The sequence below is a fragment of the Battus philenor genome, unplaced genomic scaffold (assembly GCF_028537555.1).
Source record: "Battus philenor isolate CCGP_79_NKW_IND1 unplaced genomic scaffold, ilBatPhil1.0.hap1 SCAF_7, whole genome shotgun sequence".
In the NCBI taxonomy this organism is placed as follows: domain Eukaryota; kingdom Metazoa; phylum Arthropoda; class Insecta; order Lepidoptera; family Papilionidae; genus Battus; species Battus philenor.
Genome location: NW_027181737.1, coordinates 5,520,942 through 5,546,602, shown reverse-complemented (window position 1 = coordinate 5,546,602; position 25,661 = coordinate 5,520,942). Strand labels below are relative to the sequence as shown.

The 25,661-nt window shown below is 36.7% G+C and overlaps 2 protein-coding genes across 4 annotated transcripts in view; one reads left to right on the top strand and one right to left on the bottom strand.

The window, feature by feature from the left end:
- cno (adherens junction formation factor afadin) overlaps positions 1-4,582 on the top strand; it is a 76,588-nt gene extending 72,006 nt beyond the window's left edge. For both annotated transcript variants that reach the window (XM_068774724.1, XM_068774723.1), the window contains exons 34-36: positions 741-844; positions 1,814-1,949; positions 3,091-4,582. In XM_068774724.1, the coding sequence (XP_068630825.1) occupies positions 741-844; positions 1,814-1,949; positions 3,091-3,135 (285 nt within the window). In that variant the 3' untranslated portion in view covers positions 3,136-4,582. The remainder of the gene's footprint in view (positions 1-740; positions 845-1,813; positions 1,950-3,090) is intronic.
- A 3,091-nt stretch (positions 4,583-7,673) lies between these two features.
- Mkp3 (Mitogen-activated protein kinase phosphatase 3) overlaps positions 7,674-25,661 on the bottom strand; it is a 34,625-nt gene continuing 16,637 nt past the window's right edge. The window contains exons 3-6 of one of the 2 annotated variants that reach the window (XM_068774111.1): positions 13,964-14,144; positions 13,015-13,153; positions 10,442-10,677; positions 7,674-7,945 (exon numbers count right to left, since the gene is read on the bottom strand). In XM_068774111.1, the coding sequence (XP_068630212.1) occupies positions 7,772-7,945; positions 10,442-10,677; positions 13,015-13,153; positions 13,964-14,144 (730 nt within the window). In that variant the 3' untranslated portion in view covers positions 7,674-7,771. The remainder of the gene's footprint in view (positions 7,946-10,441; positions 10,678-13,014; positions 13,154-13,963; positions 14,145-25,661) is intronic. The other variant, XM_068774112.1, reaches the window with a different exon arrangement.

The following is a 25,661-nucleotide window of genomic DNA, read 5'->3' as shown; positions in this document are numbered from 1 at the left end:
AGGACAAGTAAAAAGGACTTTTAAAAATTAAATAAGGTTTATATAAGCTTATACAAGTTAATGTCGATATTATTTAAAATATTTAAAAACGAGAAAAATCTGTTTTTTTTTTATTTCTGTATTATAATTAGTTAATAATAATCACGGTAAGTTCGATAAGTTAGTTTTTCCGAGTATTAACATACGTTCCGCAATTAAATAAAACACGATGATCTGTCCAGAACTTTAGAGAGTTCTTTGCCGCCATTTTTAAATGTGCTCCTTCAAATTCCAGTTTTGTAGATGTCTCACTTTATTTTGTTGCTGGTGTAACTGTCACAATTGCATATTACGTTAGTTGATATATATTTTTGCCTTATGAGCACTTTTTGTTAATGTTCACGGTACGCGGTGCCGAATGGTATATCATAAAGGTCGCGATCATTCTAAATAGAAGCATTGCTGGTGTTTCTTCCGGGACTATTTCTCCCAGCGCTAACGCTTTCCGAAGTGGTGGTGACGTTAGCCATGTAATACCAGCCGTCCAAGTCGAGGTTCGGACTAAAAATAGTAGTATGTAGCGGCTCGAGCCGAGGCTCCCTCTATAGTCCTCTAGCTTGGCTACCTTAAAGAGGGCTCTTAGACCAAGCGTCCTTTGCGCCTTGCAGCCTCGAACCCGCGAAATCTGCAAATGCCACTAAGGGCAGCAGCAAGAGACTGGCCCAAAAAAAATCGTGTTGAAATATTGGTTGTAATTGCAGCAATTTATCACGGACGCGGAGCGGCTGGTATCGGGCGCTGGCACCTCGCCCGGTGTACCGCCCGCACACACGCCCGGCGTCATCGGCGCGCAGGAGGTCTACAGGTACGTTATAACTGACCTCATCTACATAAGACATGAAATTCGATAAGTAAGATACTCTGCTTTGAAATAAACTTCCCAACTCAATTAGAATCAGGAATCGGTATTTGTTGGAAAAGAAGGTTCGATATATACAATAATCGCCACGCTTGGCAGGCGGGTTGGCGATCGCAGTGTGGTATTGTGGTACGCAGATGACGCTGCTGCCAATACTCTGGAATCTCTTTTGTGGGCAGTGGCAATCCTATATAACTGATGCATAAAGTGTAAATTATTTAAGATTGTATCCCGTGAATCTAAACCGCGACCTGCGATCGCAAGTCCTAGTCTTCTACCGCTGGGCTATAAATATATATTATATCAATTAACATTTCTATAGCATTTACTTCTTCTACCTACTAATTATTTCTGCATCAACTTGGACTGGCTGGCATTGCGCTAAAGGCATTAAGTCCGCCATTACACAAGTAGTTCAAAGGGTAAATAAAATAAATAAAGAAATTCTGATGGAGTTTAGGTTACAGTAGTAATGTGTAAGAAATCTCTAACACCTTGAAGAACTTCTTAAATTTATAACAAGATTAATTAAAGACACTATATGGAAGTGCATTGTAATACCGGACACGGTCGCCACCAAAGGATATATCCTTGATACAATGCTTACAATTAACATTATTGAATTTAGGCCTAAATAATAGACTTGAAATCAAATATATGTCCTCTGAAATATAATAAGAAGAACATAACACTCAAAATGTGAAATGATTAAAATTTAAGGGAATATTTATTTACAATTGGTTTACAGTGTTTGTCAATTAGTGTGGTAAGTTGATAATGCGTCTTGCCTTCGTAACCTGATTAGAAATTGGCAGAAAGAACTTTATTGGAATGCTTGTTATGCATTGTTGGTAAATCGCTAGACGCGGGCAACGCAAGACCTGATGCGATGATGATGCAATTGGTACATTTCAGAGACCCACGTGCTCGTCGCCTAGCGGAACAGCAAGCGCGCGCGACGCCCGCCGCCATTCCCGAGCAACTCTCTTTCAAGGAGAAAATGAAGATGTTTGCGCTCGAAACGGGCGACCGCTCCACGCCCAAGGACAAAGTACAGTTTTTTTTTTTTTAAATTACTCTTTGTATACAGTAAAGCACAAGGTTGACAGAACGATATCGGAAGTCACTTCCAACAGATCCTATTGAAAATCTGTTTGGGAGGCATACGTCAGGCGGTTGGGTATCTTATTTATTAATTTTTTAATTCACGTAAGATCATTTGAAACGATAACTTGTGAACGACATAAGAAGAATTCCTGAAGATTTGTTCAGGCCCAATTTGAGAGAAACTAGAATTAAATCGAACTCCCCAATGTCATGTGTCCCCATCTTTCAATTTAAAGAGTACAACAAGGGTTCCAACGCGCTCTTACCTGAGAAGAGTCCACAACAAACTTAAACGGGATATTTTTTGTAGTTACTTTTACAATACCCTTAATACAGAAGTCAGAGCAATTTATTCCCGAGGTCTGTTGTAACTGAGAAATCCTTCACTTTGTAATAAAATTTTTAAAAGTTTTTGTTTTATGATCATCTTAAATTTATTTCTTATGGACAGGATTACGATGACAGCATTGGGATGAATAAAGCGCGTACTTTTAACTAAGTGGCACAATCTGCCCATAGCACTGTAGAGCCAAAAAGTTTCTAAAATACTAAAATCCTACATACCAACAAGGTCTAACATTCCGTTCCGTAATCGATTAGCATTTTAAAACAGTGTCATGTACTTACCTTACGTACATAGAAGTAGCTAGCAAACTATTTACAGAAACATTTACGGTGGTCAAAAATAGACCATTCAATTAAGTGAGCTTGAATTTTAACGGATTAATTTAACACAAACAAATGAAAGAGGGCGTATATTATACATATATTACAATATACACAAAACCGTGATGCACTGACTTAGGTAATGCTCGCGGTACGCGATGCCGCATCGGGCTCGCAATCGAATGCTGCCAGGTACTGAGCTTCTTCCCTACGCCCCCAGCGACAACCTCATATTTCCCTTAAACAATAACTTACGAAATTTATTAAATTTATAGTAATTATACTTCTGTAATACTTACATAATTTTCTAATTTTATAATAAAAATATACTTATTTTATAATTATTATAACAGCCTATCAATATTACTAACTGTTCAATCACATTTTACTAAAATATATTTTATTTGATATCCTTCCAGGTGAAGATATCGCGGGCGCAGCGGGACATCGACGCAGTGCATTGATGGCACCCTTCAATCTGCCACATTTTAATCAAACACTTTACTTACTATTATGGAAACTACTTAAACTGTTCTTTCAAACATTATCAATAAGCTATTTTTAATCAACATGTAAACATAAAAGTAACTTTAATTAATATCTGGTAACATTATTGAACGCGCCCATTACTATTGCGGTGGTTCGTTTTTGTATTTTATGATTGCTTTTTTACTCAGAAGTTGGACTACAGTTGGATCGTATTTTCAGAGCTTCATAAGATTTGGGACTCAGTTCACAATCTGCCTTTTAACACAATTAGCGCCAATGTATACGTCGGTATTAGATGATACGTAACATTTTCAAATAATATATTCAATATTAACGAAGTTGAATTAATGAATATAACTTCTCAAACGTAGCCTTAGCAACCTAGCTCAGAGCTGTCACTGCATCGACATAGTTATAGGTCGTTGTATTATGAAGTATAATAATATGGAATATTATTTTGAAAATTGAGATGGCACACTTAAATTGTTATTAATTAATATTTAAAAGCTGAAAATATTTATGTGCCATTATATTTGTATTTTGTAGGTTTATTAACAGGAGGACCAAGGCTGTTCGATGACGGAAGGTGCCTTTGCGTGTATCTAAATGAGTATACACATATCCACTCTCGCTTTTTATTATATTTAAGCTTCATAACATTCCAAAGAATGAATCTTGTATTTGTATCTTGTAGAGAATCATTCCTATCGCTCTTCTCGACTCGTCCATCGTAAATTTTATGTGTGCAACACAGTGTTTACGTTGTAACGTTATCGTAATCACAAATATAGCTGTACTGTTCGATACATTTTAAATTATATTACGAATGTTATGTGTTTAAAATGAACTTAAAGCAATAAGCAAACGTGAGCCTTTGTAAATACAAATTTAAATAAATTTATTGTTAAGCACGCCTGTGCCAAAATTGTATACAATGTGGCAGCAGCTGTGACAGAATGGCAGCGTGATGTTGCTACGCCGGCAGCTGCGCGCGCGTCGATTGCGAATGCGTCGGTAGAAAGGCGCCTCGACGATCGTTTTTTTATTGTACATAATGTAGGCAGTAAGTCCGTTTTACGATGAACGTTTTCTACACCTGTTTGTAAATGTAAATGTTTATTTAAAATAAATTTATATCGTGAGTTTACATACGTAGGCGGGAGATGCGAGGAAAATGATGGAAGGACATTTAGTTTAGTTTCTGGAAGTTTCCAGTCCACACCCAACGATAGTCAATTAGAAATTTTGAGATTTTTTGTACTTTTAATCAATTATATTATATACTCTAGCTTGTAAATAATGTAACGTGAACAACCTAGTGACTACAATATTCTTATATTGTAATTGGATTAGCAATAACTATTTCAGAGAGAAATTGTAATATTTTATGTTGTACTACAATCCTTATGAAAGATTAATTAAATTAACAATCACAAAATATAGTTTCATTTTTAAATATTTACAACTAAATTGTAGCCAACCTAAAGTATACATCAACATGTATATTGTGGTTGTCGCAAGACATGGACTTTGTTTCCAACAATTGACGTTTAATAAGCGATATTTGTCTAACATCTTTTAACGACCTTAAGGTCATTTGTCTTCTATGTGGACGGTACATCCTATGTTCCGTTTGCCATTCCCCTTCCAGAACTTGGGCCCCAGGGCAGGTTTTGCGAATTATATGGCATGAGTTATATATAATAAGTGTTTATTCCTTTCTTAAAAGGTAACCTAAAATTAGGTTTCGCCTTCATTTTAAAAGGGGTGAATAGGCCCACTTTGTAAAAGGGTGCAGTCTGCAAAGCAGTGCAAAAATTTAGACCTTGGCACACATCATTTATTATAATATTTACGACGCGTTTTCATTTAATGGGTGTAACACTGGCAGCTTTTAATCTTTGCTTGAACTTTAAGCATTTGGAATCAATAAAACAAAGACAAATTTAACAGTGTTTATATTTTGTATTGAGGTTAATAATATATGTGCCTGTGGCTTGGATGCAATTGACAAAAGTTCCAATAGCTCCGCTCAGGGGCCTCAAATAATTTAACAGCAAAACTTGCAGACGGAAAAAAATAGGAGCCGCGATTGGAATTAAAAAATAATATATAAAATTTACAAACTATTCAAAAAAGTAATTTTACACTTATGCCACATAGCTGAGCGTATGTTCTTTGACGATTGCACCTTTGGAAAAAGTATTAAAAAGTTGTCTAAAACGTTATTAACATTCGAATTAACATATTTTAAATACATTGAACAAGATCGCTATAATAACATACACAGGTACAAGAACATTACATAACAGATGTGATACCGCTTCCGCTTGCGGTGACACCGCGCTCGACGGGCGCCCCGTTCGCCTGGCTTTGGTGGTTTTGTGCACTAATCTTTACATGTTACATCTAGAAATATAAATGTCAACTTTGCTTCCCTACAGACAAATGTACAAGAACAAATACTAAAATAAACATCAAAAAAGATCCTATACGGATAATATAGCTCTTTACATTTTTATGACTTGAATTAAACCCTCAATCAAGTAAAGTTAAATTTCATTACACATGAACGCAATTTTAGTAGACATAATCGGGTCGTTTGTGTGTTGTAAACATATGTTTTGTTTGCAACGAAATTACAAAATAAATTGGCATCGATTTTAGGAAGCCGAATCTCAATGTAAGTCTTAATCTACAACAAATTTACAATTCGTAACAATTCACTACTTTACCACAATAACGTACTTAGTGTTAAAGCTTGCTTTATTTACACATGTTCAATGGATATTGAAACTCAATTTGACTACATAGAAAAATATTATAAATTAACAGCGGTTAAATAATAAATGCCGATGAAAACATACAAAAAGAAAAAAAGAAACTGTTGAAAAGGTAGCAGTAGACGATTCTTGGCGTGTGCTCTCGTAAGAAACATAGACCTTGTCTCATTTAAGTTGTTTCAAATTCGTATAAAAATACTCATTTACTAGGAAATATTTATAAAACAACGTTTCTAATATATTCTCTCAGCACGTTCGACAATGTTTGCCCGACTCATAAACAAAAAACAGTTATAGATGGCGCAATTATTCAAGTACAAGACGGCGATTGGAGAAGATCAATAGAAAAATAAACAGTATTATTTGATTATCTCTTTTATTCACTATAAATATTCTCTTACCGTATAATAAACAAATAAAATCTGACCGACAATGCGGACGACACGCTTCGGAAGTGGTCGCGCGTGTCGTGAAACTTGTAAATAATGAATTCCTTTAATGGCTAACGATTACTATCTACTCGCACGTCACACCGCACATTCACTCATCCATCCATTCAACCATCCACTCGCACAATAAACTACATCAACAACAATGGAAGAGTTCTCCGAAGCCCTGTTTCTAGAAATAACTTGCTTTTGTGTAAAATATAAAAAGAATTATTTAGTTTACTACTAACATGTCAAATCCTTTCGGTTATCATAGAACACGTCTGTTGTATACGCTCTTTATATCTTACAACCGCTTTATTAGCACGCAATCCTCACGGAGGAAAAATACTAATGAACAATAACCATTCATTAGTTTATCAAACGATTCCAAACAAAAGCGATCTATTTGTACGACAAAATACAATACATTTAAAGTATATAAATGGACACAAAATGCATAAATTATTGGAAGATATACTGGGGAATGCATTCCAAGACATGTATCCGAATCCTTAATATTACATATCAAACTTATAAAATTGACTTAACCGATATTTATAAAGTACATTTAATAATTTCATTAAAGTCTATTGTGACAGAGGAGCTCGCAACTCTGGCCGTCCGCCGCCGCGGGTGCGTCACTAGGCGTCTAAAGACAGTCGGCGTGCTCCAACGATTACTTTAATGTGCTATTTATTTATACATCACTAGTCCGCACCTGTACAACGCTAATCCCATGTGACATTGCCCCACTCGACATGAGCTTTTTGTACTATTGTGTTTTCACACGACTTTGTTCGCAGCAATTATCGGACCCATTGCTAAACTACAATTTAGAATGCACATACACAGAGCTCTATGTACTTAAATTATGTACTTTACATTATATAAAATATGTAATAATGATGGCTCTAGATTTGTTTGTATCTAAAAATTATCTTAACCAGGAGGAACGGTTTACTTATGTTAAAGTATATTTATTCACATGATAACTAGTTTTGTTCTACCAGTTTATTTGTATGCGTGCGAAGAATTTTATCATTATTAAACATGTTTACTCAGAATTTAACTGATGACTGGTAATATAAAGGTACCGTATTGATTCTTAGTCTTGCGAAATGTACTAACAATTACATAACGTACATTGTTCTGCAAATTCTGCAATAAGACTAACAAATTGTTTAGTAAAATTTAGAGATACTGACTAACACATCGTCGCAGGTGCCGGAGTGAACAGAGAACAAGTGTTGTTCTTGTCCATAATGTGCATCGACGGACGCGTGTGGCGGGCGTGACGTGACGCAACGCGACGCGGGCGTGGTGCGGCGTGCATGTTAATGCGGGGCCGGGTCGCTTCGCAGCGGCGGCTAGCGGTGATGCGGCGGAGTGAAGAACTGTCATTGCGGAGTGTCGCGCGCGGCGCTCCAGCGGTCGAATTCGATGCCGGAATCTGGTGAGACGCCGGCGGGGGGTGCGCAACCGCAGCCCCCCGCGCCGCGGCCCGCACCGCCACCCGCGCCCACGTCCCCTGCCTCCGCTCCCGGCTCACGCACGCCCAGCTCCTGCAGCACCTGTACGAATGACCCGCTACTTATTTCTGTTCCTCAACTTACAAGTTAAATAATTATACTTTTAAGTAAAATCGTTCACGTTAAGAATGTCATGTAAATCAAATCGGTTGGACAAAATGATTGCGTTCAAGTGTGTGCTTTATGTGTAATGACCTTTATTTACGTTTCTAATTAAGAATGATTCGATTGGTCACATACAACACGTGGCTGAGCTAGCGAATCAGTGGTGTTGTTCACGTGAATGAACTATACGCTAATATCCAGTTTCCGAAATGCCAATCAATTTAATTTTACACTGAATAATTGGTAATGTTATGTACTCTTATTTTATTATAATACACTTTCAAGCAATATCCCTAAGTTATATTGTAATAAATTTAAGGAGTTCATAAAACAAAACGTGAAAATTTTTCATATTCCTTTTTTACGTGATAGTAATATTGAATGTTTAAATAATAATAATTCATAGAGGAAATGCTTTAACTACTGGATTAAGACATCTAAAACTGACCACAAGAAGTCCCTTCTAAGTTTGTTGTGGGCTCATGACCGATCTGAGCGCATTTGGAACCTTCGTAGCATTAATTGAAGAATGTTTCATAAATTAGATAGTCCACTTTAAGAGATCCTTTGTGTATATAAATAAATGAATAATTTGTGTTGCTATGAAGCCTGAACACAGCTCTGCCGTTCCGTATTTTTCTATAGTTTTATAAAAGTATACATTAAAATTCAACATTAGCGATTCTTTATAATTGCTAACGTTTTTACCACAGACACACTCTACGAAGTTTTTCGCGTAATTTTGAGTAAAACCTAAAAATTAACAATAGACAAAGACAAATAGTATTAGCTAACATATATTTATGAATAAAGATTTATTTGAATGTATCTTTCAAAAACTAAGGCAGGCGGGAGTTTAGCGACAAATAATTTTTGAACAATGTTAGGTGATGCAATGCTGGTTTCATTGATCTCTCAGAAGCTTGTCGATACCGTTTGTCCTGTACTTTGTCAATCTTTATCACGTAACTGTTGGGCGTAACAGTACTTATTACTCTACTGTTGCTAAATTGACGAGCATATTAGAGTTAAATATAACATTATTCATATAACACATATTGTAAGGATATGGATTAGATAACAAAAGCAAACTTGAGTGTTGCTACAATAATTGACTGTGTTTTAGTGGTTAATTATTTTTTATTTCCGAAAGAATGACATTTTTAATTCAGCCCAAAAAAATATTGGACTGAATTATGATTTCAATATTATACAGCGATAAATGTTAAATTCTAATTGTTTAATAACTGTTAAACAAATGACCGCAGCCTCGTGATTGTAGCAACTTATACAAAATTAATCAGGAGTTCAATTAGGAGTTTGCATGGCTCAAGCTACATATTTGCGTTCTGCAAAGTATTGCACTATACCTATTGAACATGTTATCAAGTGCAGCGTGCCTCTAAAGGAATGAATTAGTGTTAACAAACGTAAACAAAACCTTGACCCAGAGACTTGAACAATGACGTGTTAATTATTTCTACATTCGCTTCCAACTTGTACATTCTAAGACGTTATCTGCTCGACCGTGTCCCTGGCACCGACCATCTGGTTCTGTCACCAAATTAAAAAAATGAATCAACTCTAATGTAAGCGCGACATGGCTGTATACTGGACTTTATATGTTTAGATTACAGTCCCCTCCATCCCATCATGTTATATTTATGCGTTAAAATGCAGGCAAATATTTACAAAATATGTTTATGAAATATTAAGTAAATACTTATTAACGTGTTCAGAAGTCGATTAAAGTTACACCAAAATCGACCTTAGAATTATTGATGTAGTGTGTGGAGTATAGTTCTTTCGCGTTAAACATGTAGAAAATTATCAATGTCAACCGTCCATCAACCAATTACATGGTTAGCCACAACCGTTGCGTTCCAAACTATGTTTTCAAGGATCACCAGAGTCACTTAGCGATTTATTTTTATATACCGTTATTTGTTTTAAATACAATTATGTTCCTTTTGCTATAGTTCGCTCATGTTTTAGCTTCTTCAAACAAAACCTTAGCAGTTTTATCTTATTGTGCTGTGCCTATATTTAAGACCTGTTATAATATCTCAATTTAAATATACATATTAGATAATTCTTGTAGGCGCTAAAACTAGACTTAATTAAATCATTTTTAACTCAAACTAACAATGCTGCAATTACTCAAGCCCTTTCTTGAACTAGTTAGCTATAATAATTTTACTTCACTAAAGTTCCATTACTTTATATTCTAGTTATTTAGCAATATTTCTGTTTTTTTTTTCTTATTTTTATTCCCGTCATAAGAAACTTTCTTTGAAATTAAGAACGATTTGATTAGTTGCGGGAAGTGGCAGGGCCAGTGGATAGTGATAAATTGATTCTTAACGCGAAAGAACTATGGTGTTAGGTGTGGCGGGTTGCGATGCGGCGGGCGGCGTAGTAACACAAACAGACCTTACTCAGGCTGACGCTGTGTTCGTGGAGGCCGAGGTCGCGCTCGAAGCAGTGCAGCTGGCGCATGAAGTGGAAGTTGGGTGCGATGTCGGTCTTGCGGCTGCGCACCAGCTCAAAGGCGTCGCGCAGACACAACCGGTGGCGCTGCATCAGGTAGGCCAGCGTCACCGTCACGGAGCGCGACACGCCCGCCACGCAGTGCACCAGCACGCCGCATCGCGCCGACATAGCCTCTTCTGTAACCCAGGTCACAAATAAGTATTCAAAAGAAACAAGAAAGTAGAATAATGTTCTTCACCACTAATAATGTAATAAGCGAATGTCTACTTCTATCGATATTAGCGTTAACCACTTCACTTCGATACGAGCATCGACTATAGCCGACAGCCACAGATAAATGCGAACAGCCGCCACTTGCTTTGATAAGTCTGCAATGACATATCTGATCAATAAAAACGAATCGCCTGATGTATTTCTACGTTTAACGTACGAAAACGAATCTAGCATAGCAATTCGGATATTATTTGTATTTCGTTAAGGCACGAGGTAGCCACAGAGAAAACGAAAAAAATTCCGTGGATGTAAATCCACGACTAAATGTTTGTCAATTAATAATATGAAAGTTATTATAATAATGTAATAACGCACTACTAGAACATAGTACATACTCTAGAATTTAATTGAAAACTTATTTTTGGGCTATATGTCGATTATTAAATGAATTGACAAAGTGATCCGCTGTAAAATACGTCATATTTTTATTGGACTAGGACAGGTTTATTATTTTATATAGGGAGAAGTCGACACTGTCCAATCAATATATAAAAGAGTTTAGTAATAATTGAAAATTTTGTGCTGCACAAAATATCTTTGATTACATACTACCCTATTGTATGACTCAGTGTAAAGCAAATTGTAAATGTCTTACAAATTAAACTATGTTCGTCAAAATAGTCCATATCGTCTTAATACAGCAGAAAACGATTAGACAGCGAGGATTTTTATAAAAACACAAATTTGCCTTTTAATGGCCTTAGTAGATCTGGATATCTCCAACTAAAACAAAATAAACTCGCCTATAGCACCACACATCAAAGTACAAGTTTTAGTAGTTGCAATGATATAATTCATTCAAGTCATCGCAAGTAAAATAAGTGCTACTTCTATATTTTAAATTAATAGTTCTATTTGACAAAATTATACTGTTTCTTAATTAATGAGCGATACATTGCCGAGAAAATAAGTAGAGAATAATATTTTATACTAATTGATATCTTAAAAACGGTCGTAAACAATTGCGATGCAACTTTATCTGTTGCGACCTTGACGGACGTCATAAGTTTTATCGCTGTACGTAAGGACGCAGTCACCTCTGGGATGAGTAATGGAATATTTACGTACGAGTAAAGAACATACACGCGATAGAAACAACGGGCGGCCGTTACATCATATTCATATCCGGCTCGCGGGCAATCGAAAACCTTGCCTGTTCTTCCTAATTACACTCGACTCGATGTGAATATAGATCTAATTTTAGACTTTATTTATACCTCTCTCTTACAAATTAAACAAGTGAATTCATACCCCATTTTAATCAAAAAGGTGAGGAAAGATAAGGGTTATAATAAAAATTGTTTCCTTCTTTTTTGTTCTGCCCGTAAATAAGACATCAGAAAAAAAATTATATCGACTGCATATATATAGCTTGTGAAAAACTTTATTTTCTGTTTATTGGTGCAAGTGCTATTTTTGCGATAACAGGTCTTTAAAATATTTCAAACCATACGCATATATATATATATGCGTATGGTTTGAATGCGTATGTTGAAAAGATCTGTGTAAATGTAGCCAACAGTGAAGCAAATAACTTTATATATTTATTAATCATATTATTTTATCAAAAATAACGAGACTAAACGACTTTCCAAGATTAATAACCAAAATTACAAATAGTATAAAATTATACTTTTTTTTAAGCAAACATAAAATGTTTATGAACATTGCTTCCTAAAGTGATACAAGTCTCCAAGGGAAACTCAAAGGGTCTATGTTGGTTCATAATTGGTAAACGTTTCTCGGAAGTTAGTAGTATAAAAAAAAGAACTAAAATATTGCCTTGACTTCCCCTAACAATGCAACAATATTATCTACATATTATAAGAAGCTCAGTGGCTGTTATTTGAAAAACCTTGCATATTCCATATGCGGTATAACGAGCGACTTTCAGACCTGGATCTAATCGTTACATTTTTGTCTCGTATTGGGTCAATATGATCAGTTAAAAAATAATTATTATTCATTAACTGAGATTTAAAATTTAAGGTATATCATTTAAAAAAAATCTTAGTATAGCGTTCTAGAGTTTTAAGTTGAAACGTGTGGGACTTGGTTCGTTAATTCAATTACATGGTTGGTAATGTAATGGTTCATCAAACATTATTATATTTTATTTCAAAAAAGCATCTGTTGTGTTTGTGACCGGCTCTTCTCAGCAGATCAGCATCCCCAGCCGGCGGAAATTTAGTACTTATGATGTTATATATATATATATATACACATATCGGATAACTAACCTATGAAGCGTATGGCTTGTGGGAAGTGCACGGCGAGGTTCTGGCTCCAGTGGTCGGCGATAGGGATCTTAAGGTAGTTGATGCCGCAGCCCTCCGCTTCGAACGTATTCGGCAGGTCGGGCGTCACGTTCAGCACGTACTGCAATCAAGTACGGGGTACATTTATTACTATGTTATACATTCAATATTAACTTTATGTCATAAATGCATTAAAAACTTAGTGTTGTAACTAGAAATGGAATTACTTTGGTAACAATTTTAAACTATATGCAACTAAATGTTTCGCAATATACCAGTAAAAGAAATTAAACTTTGAGCTGGGCGGCTTCTTGACATATAAAACGTAGTAGAGGACAGAGGTACTTTTATTGGTTTTTTTCTCGAGCTACCGGCTTGCATTTATGTCACGTATACGCTATTGAGCAGATTGAAGAGACACTCTAATGAAGCCAAGTGCCTCATCGTAGTTCGATATGGCAAGCAAACGATAGTTGAACAATGCAACACAATGTATGCCTTAAATTTTCTAAATATTCATCAATTAATAGAGATAAATTATAGAAATTTATGTAGTAGAAATAAATACGGTTTTGGTAACAATATTAAAAAAATCCAATAATATAAGTAGCCAGCTCAAAGGCACCCCGTGAGCAACAAAGAGAGCTATGTTCAATTTCGTTGCGTGATCAAATCAGAGGTGATGAGATCAGCACAGGAACCAGACACTACAGATGTAGCTCGTAGAATTTCTTTCCTGAAATGGTAGTAGACCACGACCCGGTAGATGCCGCACGGGTAGACCGTTACTAGGTGGACCAACTAAATAGTTTCATTCAGACACTTCGAAAACCACTACATTTAAAATCCACACACCATTACTGGCAACAAATACTCATTAAAGACCTTCGCGTTGAGACGTTCAGAGGTATTGGAAAGAACTAATACGTACTTTAATATTGTGCCTGGCGAGCGCGTCGCAGTCCTCGCTGTTGGTCGAGTTTCCCAAGTATAGGTTGGGCAGTATCTCGATGGGGAACTCGGGCTGCACGTGCGTGTGAGTGTCCTCGCACTCGGACGAAGAGCCCGACGACAGGACCTCTTCGCAACCGGATCCGGATATGCGTAATGATCTGAAATACAAATAGTCAACCATATAAAGAAAAAATATTACATTATTAATGATTGGCAACACGTGTAAAAGTTTTGATAGAATGAATGTACAGAGCTTATTTGCTGTCAATTGATGTACAGAAATATTATTTAACGTAATGATGATATAGTAAAAAAACGTTTTCAAAATTCCGATTAATACGTATTCAAATTTAACTTTGTTTAATATCTGTTTTTGCAGACTGTACTGCCAGAAGTTATTGGTCTATCGCATTCCAACCCTTTAAAAGACCCATTTAAAGCCAACATCAACCTCCCTCTATGCAACAGAGCATATTTCACAGGACGCATTAGCTAGTGTAATTACTGCGTCAGTAAGATATATCGTGGCATGTGTTAGGGTGACCGTCTTTTCTGGCATTAGTAGGATCGCAGACTATTTCGAGCGGATTGTGACTATCAAGTATAGGCAAGTATGATGGCAAGTATGAGTAGGCAAATGTACAAGTCGTGCACATATTCTTGTAATAAAAATAGTGACATATTTATAATTTTAGATTAAACTATGCGAGACCACCATAAGCACGTTGCAGCGTACAATGCTGCATTAAAACAGTACAATGTCTTTTCTTTTAGCAGCAAGAGACAAAAGTAATTATTAATTCATACAAAAACGTTATTCGTACTAAGGAATGTCTTTCCATTTATCGTTAGCTAAAAAATAAGTTCGACAAACCATTCAATCAGTTTTCGGAACAACTTTATTAAATCGTGACAACTTTGTTTCAATTAAAGTTTGTTGTGGGAGTGATTTCCATTAATTCTTTTGCATTTTCGTAGAAGCAAAAGTAATATATAGGTGCAATTTCTATACATACAATAAACCCTATGCCCTGAAAAAACTTCTTAGTTTAAAAGTTCTTAAAAAGGGGCTCCTTGCGAGGGTGTTAAGAAATGAAAAAGTGGCCAGCAAGTCATTAACAATTTGTGTATTTACTGGCACGTAGGTACTTAATTATACAGCTGAAAAAGTTATACATAGGTAATATTTCAGGAATGAAAAATTATATCATTTCAACGAAAAACATCATGGAGCCGAAGAGCAGTCAAGCTCCACAGACTAACGCGAAACCGTGAGTAACTTTTAATGATGCTTGTATGGTGGCATCGTAAGGTTATCGTTCGTAACGAGCTTTGCCAACAACATAACTCAAGTAGGATAAAAAGTAAAATGGCCAGAATTGATTAACAGAAAGCATATGATTTTTTCATCTTGATAATACCAGACCATGCATTTCTCTATCCGCTAAGCAAATATTAAAATACTAGATAAGTATGGGTGATCTTAATCTTAACAAGTATATATGAGTATGTAAAATGCGGGGACCCATGTAGGCTTGACTCGATATGTCGACTTATAAAAACGAGTCTATTGTTGTTTGAACAATGCGAACACTTAATCGATTGATCTAAATATTTACTACAAAACATCTGTAATATCCAAGATTTAAGATAGAAACAAAGATTTTAAAGGTCAAGGTTTAGGTTTTAGGCAAAGAACATATTTAAGGACACAATTGTATAGTTCTAAGACAATGTATATAAAAAGGCCGAACAATAAAACAAAGGACATCGAATCACATTTTCTTTAAAGGTTCAGATAAAAATAGAACACCTATAAAAGCTATTATAAAAGAGAATTTGCCAATTCGCCTTAATTTCGACAATCGCCCACCTCCTCGCTTTTTATAGCAATGTGACCGCCCACGTGCCTCCGAATCCGAAGGGCCCTCTGCGTTTACGGAGCAAGAGTCGTATTTTTATAGAGGAGCATATTTAATTTGTTTCCCCGCAAGCGGCGAACCGGCGTGGGCGAGTACTGCGTGGGATTGTTCGCATGCAGTAACGCCAGCGGCGGAGCGAGCGTCTGCGGGGCGGCGAGGTGGCAGCGGGCGCAGCGCGATCGATCGTGTGCTGCTCAATGGGGGAGGAGGCCGCGAGCTTCACCATCCCCCTCACCATTCACCTGCCCCCGTGGATCAATGGCCGCCCACACGGCATCCTTACTAGATCCCCCCGCGCCTCGCCGCGACGCCAACGCGTCTCACCCACGCGATGCTCACCGAAACTTGCCTTCTCAATCGTCTCGGCGTCATTCAAGTAACTGCAAAAACAATCTACTGAGACTGCTACTACACAAAAAAGGAGCGATCCGCGCGTGGCCATGTCCTGACCAAAAGATACCTTATAACCTTCTCGAATTGCGTGCCACTCATTTTCCTAGTTTGGAAGCTTCCGAAAAAGTATTCGTTATTCACTTAAAAATTAAACGTACGAATTCTTATTATGCAAGTTTAGCAGAGAATGCCTACGGCGTTAAATTCACTTTTTTACTTAGTACCTAAAGTGTAAAATAAATAAATTTCAGTACAAATTTCATTGCAATCGATATAAAACTATACATATCAAAAGCAAATTAAGGAATGTTGGACTACCCCGCATCTCAATCAAATTTATCTTTTCCATCAAAAACTAGCTTCATAAAATGTTTAATATATTTTATGAAACACACTTTAATAAAAAAAAGTTCACAAGCCGTTATTTAGGCAAGTAATGTATTTGCCCATGTCAGTTCTCTAAATAGTCGTTGGTAGGAAATTCTAACCGACACGACATCCGGCGTGTGCCCCTGTCTAATGGGAAATTCTAGTCAGGCGCCTAACGCCCTATTCGGTTGCTAGCATGTGCGGTAATCGGAGTAATTATTAATAGTTAGTACGGTAGGCGAAGAGGGATAGGCTGCGTGGGCGAGCGTGGGTGACGGCGGCCAGCTCCATTCAGGGGAGCTCGCCTACGTACCGCGATCTGTTTATCGTGTCGAAGGTACCATTCTACGTGGGATAATGTCCGGACCTGTCACCCACGTCGCCAACGCATCGATCCGATACGAAAGTCAAAAGCTATTTTTATTGTAAACAATTTTATTTCTTATAGAAGCTAACATGGTATTTAAATTAGAACCGTATTATTTTTTGAAAAACTTAATTGTTCTGTGATCTTTACGTAACTTATAACATACTGTTAATCTATATCTTAGATTTTAAAACTGTATGAGGGTGTAATTTCCTTGTAAATTATTTTATCAAAATGAGAACATGGGTAAGGTACATGGTATAATAAGAAAAGGTATTAAAATATGAATAATTCTCTTAAGGGACAAAGATTCTGAAAGATCTGATGCTGTTCCATAATTAGTTGTTTGCCTGTCGACAGAGCTCATGGCGCATGAAGCTCACGGGCTCGCCGGCCTGACTCGCAGCGCGCTCGCGTTGTATGACAATGTGGCATCGGCTTCGTGCGAATCCAATCTGTATTTGAATGGCGGGTGCCGGAAGCCGCGCCGCAGCCGGCCGTGTTATTAATGAACAATTCTTATATGTGCGGCCGCTGCCTTCGCAACCGTCGGATTGACGACACGCGAGCGACGCTCGCCTGATATGGATAAAAGGTGGTTTACAACTCGGCCGGTTTACAGGGACGTGTGTGTGGGCGTGCGGTGCTCCGTCGCACAGGAATGCGGCTCGACCCGCCCGCTGCCAATGACCGCCCGCAAGGGACTTTTTTTAACGCCCGTCGCGCTGGCAGCCATCCTCACAGGACTAAGGACATAGGTATCGTGACCTCACTTTCAATCGAGATAATCATTTGTAAGGGTGAATTATTTAAAAATATAATTTCGTGTCATTACATTAATAGAGTATTTTTTTTTTATTTAAATCACCTCCTCTGTAGCCAAATAACTTCTTATTATAATTTCTACTTTTTACATTTTTCCTTACCGCTAATTCGTAATTTTTTTTTTGTTTTTTGGTACCTAATTATTAATTCGTTATTATTTACCTAGATTGTTTATCGCCAAATTTTAATCTGTTTATATAAGTTTTCTGTTTACTGCCTTATTATAATGTTTATTTCCTATCCTATATTTCTATATCAGTCTTAAATTAGCTACTAAATCTATTACTTTGTGTTCAAACAAATTTTAACAACATTGTGACATTATGGCACACTATGTTCTAATTTTCATTTCTTATCCTGTTTTTTTTACGTTTCTAATACTTATTCTAAATTAACTCTGATATTTTAATCATAGTTTGTGCGCGTGCCTCCTATTATACAAATAGATTGCATTAGGCACACTGTTAAACCAATCTTCTTCCTCTATTACTTAATATCTACAATTCAAAAGGATTCTATTTCTATTTAACAATTTCTACCCTTATTTCATGTTTTATGTTATTTAGTCTTTTAAGTATCCGGCGTGTACTGAACTGTCGTTTCCATCTAGAGTCTTATTAACTATTTTCTCAATGAGGGCGAGAAGCGGCGGCCTAAGCATACCATCACAGAGCATTTCAGGTAGCGCGCCGAGGTCTAACCTCCAGTCCATTACTGATAAGTCATTTATTGTTCAAAGGCTGTACTTGGGATAGTTCAACAACAGGTGCAGTGCCCCCTCTTCCACATGCGGGCTGCACTTGCAAGCGGGGCTGTCCTTCAGTCGGAATCGGTGCAGGCACATAGCAAAGCCTTCGTGTACCGTGGGCATTTGCGTTTGGATTTGAGTGAACGAGCTGTCGCGCACCAACTTATGAGACGCCCGGACGTCTGGCAGGAATGCTTTTGTGAATTTTGTGATTTGGTCGTCTGACTTTCGTTTCTGCCAGACCTCTAGCATCTCTTGTTTAAACAGGTGCTTAGTGGGCGAAATACGCATCCCGTCGTAGATCGATTTGGTCTTTAACTTCAGGACCGCCTCTTTTGCCAGCTCCTTGGCCATTAATTCTCCTCCAACCCTACGCGAGCCTTGACCATCGTTTGAGCCATCGCTTCGTCTAATTTGTTTGCGTATCTCGAACGCTATCGGACGACAGAAAGTCCGACCCCTCAGTAACACGAGTGATGAACTCTCCGTCGGGCATCGTTAAGTCGTCCCTGAAACCTAACTGGAAGACAGTGCAGTGACACGCGAGTTTGAGTTTCAGCAAGTATTATAAACACAGCTTTTCTCAAACTAAATCAATATTTCAAGTGATTTTGTAGACGAAAGGATTTTAAAGTCACACAGAAACTGAATAGTTTAGTTAAATTTCGATAGTAATTGTCAGTTTTTGTTGATCATAACAGTTTGTTGTAATTGCTCGGTGTAAGGCGGCGAGTGCGGAGTGCGACGTGCGAGGCGACGCGGGGACCGCAGAGGCGGCGGTTGATGCAAAATGGTAAATTATTAGTAATACGTAGGAAGCGGTGGTTATTTAGCAAGTGTGTCGAGGTTAAACGGCAGCCCGCGCTCGACCGCTTTGTTTATAAAAGTGCTCTATTTCTGTTGATGCCCGCACACTCTTTAAATGGCCACGACGATGAATTAGTTTCAAACCGTACATACGTTACTTACGAAAAATAAATTGTTTCATATTTATAAAGTAATTATTCTCTTCTTTCCTTTTTCATTACACCTCATAATTTACATTTGTGAATTAAAATCACTATTAAAAAAATCCTTGTCTAATTATTGTCGGCTCTTTGTAAATGATATGCAAGCAATTAAATCTAGAAAATTATAATAAAACTTAACTTAATCCGACTTACGTTCCCGACTAATTTGGACAGGCCAATTAACACCAGCTTGACTGGGCTTGGCTTTCCGAGACATTAAGATTTTCATATCGCTATTGGAAAACTATTATATACTATTATATTTCTAAACAGTGTCATTGAGATCTTGAAAAATGTCTCCTATAAAATTAAAAATAATTATCATGCACATATTTAAAAGACTATTGCTCATCGATATCTATTCACATAACAGAATATTATATATTTCTCGAAATATCTACACATGGTAAGTGATGGTTTAACAAAATTATAAAGTAAAATTTTATTACGAGATCATGGGAACCGAGAATAAACCCAGATAACAAAATGAACTATATTTGTCAAACAGGAATCGATATGAAAACATTTAAAACCAATGTAGAAATTTGTTCATGCGAGTCACAGTAATATTGTTCGCGACAGAAAATCAAAACGAGACCCTAGATTCAGCAGACGAGCGCTCTGTACCAGATCATACGACCTCAATACGTCTCTCAAGAAAACGAGTGAATTGACCCCGTATGAAATTGCATGTGACCTATGATTGATGCCACTGAGATCAAATGGTGTACATTATTAAAAGGCGTTTTATTAGGTACAAAAATAACTCGCCCTTAATATACAGGCATCGAACTAAACTAGAGTTAAGATTAAAACTATCTCACGTAGATTTTTTTCAACTTTGAATTTGTTTCAATTATAATTTACTGGCAATACATTTATTTACGTATTTTACCTTATATTTTAACTACATATCTGATAACGGTAACGTGTTTTCATTATTTACAATTCGGTCTCCCCTTAGTTTGTCGATAATCTTCGTTCAAGAAGATTGTCATAAACTGTTGATGATGGTAGGTCAATACCTGCGACCATACCAAAGGTTCTTTTGGAAAGCTAAATCATGTTTTTGAATATTAAACTGATTAAAATATTAATATACTTATATTAATGTTTATTCAGTTAAAACCTGTATAATAATTGCGTTAGATAATACTATCACATTTTCAATAATTCACCATCACAGCGTGATGAGAGCACAAGCAGGGTAGTGTTATAATTTTAACCGATAGCGTAATGATTTTCACAATATTTTCGGGAGCGTGTTGTCGATTTTATTTTAAACGTGAGCCGCGCTTTGAATCAACGTTATTCCGGGTGGGATGTCTTCATCGATATTTAAACTCCACGTGGAGTTATTTTTAAAATGTTAAATATAGTTATCCAATCTCAGTATATTAAAACAAGTAGTATTTGAAACAACCATAAATTGAGTCACTGAAAACTGATAGTTTTATGTCTAAAATGAAAGAAACTCGAAAACGTATAAATTCAGTAGTTGAAATATTTAAAACTTAACTGAATTTTTTGTACTGGTTACAAAATAAAGTAGATAAATTCATTTGTACTAATATTGTAAGTTACAGTACATAGATTACGACTACAGTAGGAAACGCAGACAATTACCTATCAAGAAGTAATCATTTAATTACTTTTGGATTTTTATGTACACTAAATGGACAAAACTTAAGTTTTTTAAAGGACTGAAGATATTTTATAGGAAATTACAAATTACATAGACAGTTACGTAAACTTGTGATGTCACTAAGAAAAGCTACGAGCTACGCCTTACGATGTAAGATCCGCGCTCGGTATGTTCAGCTTGTGATGCACTATACTTGGCTACAAACAAAAACAATTCTTACAATATTTTGTCAAGGTGATCAAACTTTCTATATATGATTGACAAGAAATGTAATTGACGAGAGTCATTTAATTTAGTACATTGAAGGGTTTAAAATGCACATATGGGACATCCATATTATTATAAACATATAAATAATAAGTTTTAATCAATGATATAAAGTAATCAATCACTCAGTATGGTATATGTGTTCTATCACGGTCGAATCGTAGAATTTCTTTTTAAAAGATCGAGCGAGACAACCCTGGCGGTGCGGATGAGGCCATGGCGTGCGGTATATGTTCGTGGCTGTATATATTCGTGAATGAACTCACGCGAGTGTTCGCGCTTGACGTCACCTCATGACGTCGTCGCTGATAACCTACGTTCAGGAGCTCATCTATTAACGCATGATTTTCATATCATAAGACTAACTAAACTCACTGTAGACGGTATATGCAATATTTTTTTTATAAAATTTTGATATGTGGTACCGGTAGACCGAAGATCGGTACCCCATTTAAGTTGGCCGACGACATAGTCCGTCATTGTAGCGATCTTTGGTTTAATGATGATGATTTTTTTCTTGTAATAAAATGTTGAAGCTCCGTGTGATACTTCAAGATCATATAGTTAAAGTAATTTAATTAACGATTTGCTGCGTTACTTATTGTACATATCCTACTAATATTATTTTATCTTTTACATATACAAAGCTCAGAGAACAAAAATCACTCTACGTATACCCAAATCACAGAATTAGAGAGTAGTTACCGAGACGAATTTTGATTAAATAGAACGTTTGCTTAAGTTATAAAACTTAAGACGGAAATGGTCTTGCCTTACGGCTTGCTTAAATATGACCACACATTTTTTTAAAAATATTCAATTCAAAGATATAATAATTCTCTATACACATATGCTCACTTGCCTACTTAACAATAAGCTAACAGAGTTCTGCTGGCTTACAACCCAAATAAGAGAAGCTTTATGAGAGAGAAAGATTTAGATGTTGTTATTCATAACATTACTACACGAAAAAAGTAAGCACAGAGTATGCCTTTACTAGCGAGCAAGAACTGACGAAAATTAGTCATGAGTCATTGAACATTTTTATTACATGAAAGATGCAGCTTCGAGTACATCCGCATTGACCACTAAAAATAGCAGCCTGTTTTGTATGGGAGCGTTTGATTCTTGATCATTAATACAGATTGCGATGAGATGCTCCTTAAGATGGAACGCAATAAAAAAAACATTTAAAAATGACGGTAGAGGATGAGTTGCAATTTAAGTTGTCCAAAGAATGTTTATGACGCACTAAGTCACCGTCACCAACCATTACACTATGTGTAAGAAAGCAAGTAGAAAAAATTATGTCAACAGTAATAATCATGAGTACGAATATATTTTTATTACTCAAAGCCTTAATATGGCCAAAACAATGAGATAACTTTGAACGGTAATCAACACCAAAGTCACGTTAACCGATAAACACGCACTACTAGACATAGGCCTCCTGCAAAGATCGCCACAACGACTTCGTACAATGTGATACACCGTTTAGTGTGACGCATTAATCATAATACTATAATAATGTTATACAAAGTTCGAAGCTACATATATGATTACAATGAATCGAGTGATTACGTAGCAAAGCGTATGGATGGTCAGCGACGGCCTCCAGGGTGCCGCGGAATTATGTAGAGAAATGTTACCGCGCCTAGACAGCCGTGACGTTGGCGTTTGACGTCAGTCGCTCCGAGGTACCTGACGTCGCGTGAGTGTGCCGTGCCAAATAATAAATTACTTTAGGGTCCCCACGCGCCTGACTTAAGTAAACATATACCTAACTACAGAATAGATATGTAAAATTCACATATTTTAACTATAATTTAGATAAAAACATATAACCGCGTGTTGCTAAGGCCAAAACTTAAAAACGGCTCCATCAATTGAGTTAGATTTTATTTTAACATCTTTAAGGGATGAATAAGGATCATAGAGGAAATATAAAAAACAACAGCAAAGTGTATTGGTATTTCACATAACAATATTTATGTATAACATGTACATAGAGTACTCATATAAAAGATCGCAATTCCCTTGATTCCGATTGTGTTTATGAAATTATTTTTGTACTGTACGAAATATAATATAAAAAATTTGTCAATGTCATTGTCCCGACAATACATTTTTTCAGTATCATATATGTTTGGCGTATTATAACTTTGTTCGAGTAGATACGTTATAAATAGATAAATTCACAATACTTGCGTTACGACTTTTGTTTCTATAGAAACATGTTCAATAGGTCGTTCGTGTGTCGACATCCTTACTGCCTACGTCAATGTCGCTAGAGTAAGCATACTATGTATTCAATGAGTTACGAACAAGCTTTTTTGCGTGCAATCTAAACAAAATCTTCAGATTTTTACATCTGATAACGAGAACCTTGACGTAAACAGACGTCAGTCGGTGCTCCTGTACTATGGTGACATTCCTTCTGGTGAATTCGTCCTCGGTACATTTTTTTTATTTCCATCTCATAAGTTACTTTACCTCTCCTTTAATTAATATTCTACCTAGCATAAATTTAATAAAATCGAAATCACAATCAGGTAATTTCATTACACACAAAAAATAAAAATCAATTATGACAAATAACATTTGTTATAATTGATTTTTATTTTTTTAAGTTACATCGGACACAAATTAACTAATTATAATAATGTTAAGTAAAAACACGTTACAGTAAAACAAGAAGCTTCAACTCCCTGAGCTGTAATACGAAAACACCCCATTAGGTTAGAGGCGGTACATTAACGGTCTTGCTGTGTAACTTTTTACTTCCCCGGGGCGTAGCATGTAGCTGCTTTTAATTACAATTAGTTTTTCTAGTTTTTAACTGACGCCGTTATAATGGAATTATATAATCAAAATGTAAAGAAAACAAAGTCATCGAAACTTGTCATTGTTGTATTCACAACTTCATCGACTAATGTCGAACATATCCCCTTAATAATAAATTTATTATTGATGGGAATGATATATTTTGAAACACTTCGCTCAAATAGGCTTAATCGCAGAATTTGAAATCGCGTAACTGCCGCAAAAACAAATAATTATACTAAACGCTTACGAAATATTACCTATGCAAAATATTTTAAGGTAAAATGAAATAACTAAATGAATATAATAGTCTCAAAGTTAGCACACCCCGAGCTCCCCCTCTCGTCTATAGGCGCGCACGCCCGCGTCTCGGCGTGGGCGTCATTACACCACCATAAACTTGAAAGCCGCTATTTATAGTGAGGAAACGATAACGTGAAAGGGAGCCGTCAGCCCGCTCGTAGGCGGAGGAAGTTACGGCGAAACACTGAATGTTAACAAGATAAACCAGATAGAATTCAATTCCTACAGAATGACGTCAGCCCATTGACAAAAATCAAAAGAGCGCACTTGTAATTGCTGAATGGTAGAGTCACGTAATTCGAGGCCGTATGTAAGTAGTGCATAAACGCGAAAGTGCACAGCGCCGCGCAATAGTGGATAGTGAGCGGAGCGACTTCCGTGTGCGCGTTCGCTGCGCCGTATGAATGGAGTCATTGAATGCCGCTCGCTCGCTTCTCTAGCGCAGCACGCGGACGCCGACTTGCCACTTGCTCACATCAATGGCCCGCTGCAGTCACCGTCGCTCTAAATGAAAATAATGAATGGGTTTATTAACCCGGCGGCCTTTACTGTACCCGCTGCATTGCGTCCAATACGCAGTTTTTATGGCACGCGGTGGAATAATGATGAATCGTTACGCAGAACTGATTTTACTTCGCCAATTTAAGAATCGTGCTGAAATAGTAAATTTTAAGAACAACTCAATCGATAGTTCCGTGGCACTATACATAAAATAGTTGCCATCTTAGTAATGAGAGCGAGCGCAAAGTTAGCTATACTCGTGAATGAAGTTTACGACATCGACTTGACTGTTGCACACAGACAAGCGGCAATTGGCACTTAAAAGTGTCAATTAGTTACGGCAACGGAGGCACTCGTATACATGGCGATAAACAACGAGGTGGAACAAAGAACAATGTTTCCACTGTTTTATTGCGTTTTGTTACTAAGAATTAGATTATGATAACATATTGTAGTTTCTTAGTGATCGATCTTTTGTACCTACCTAGGATGATTAAACTTC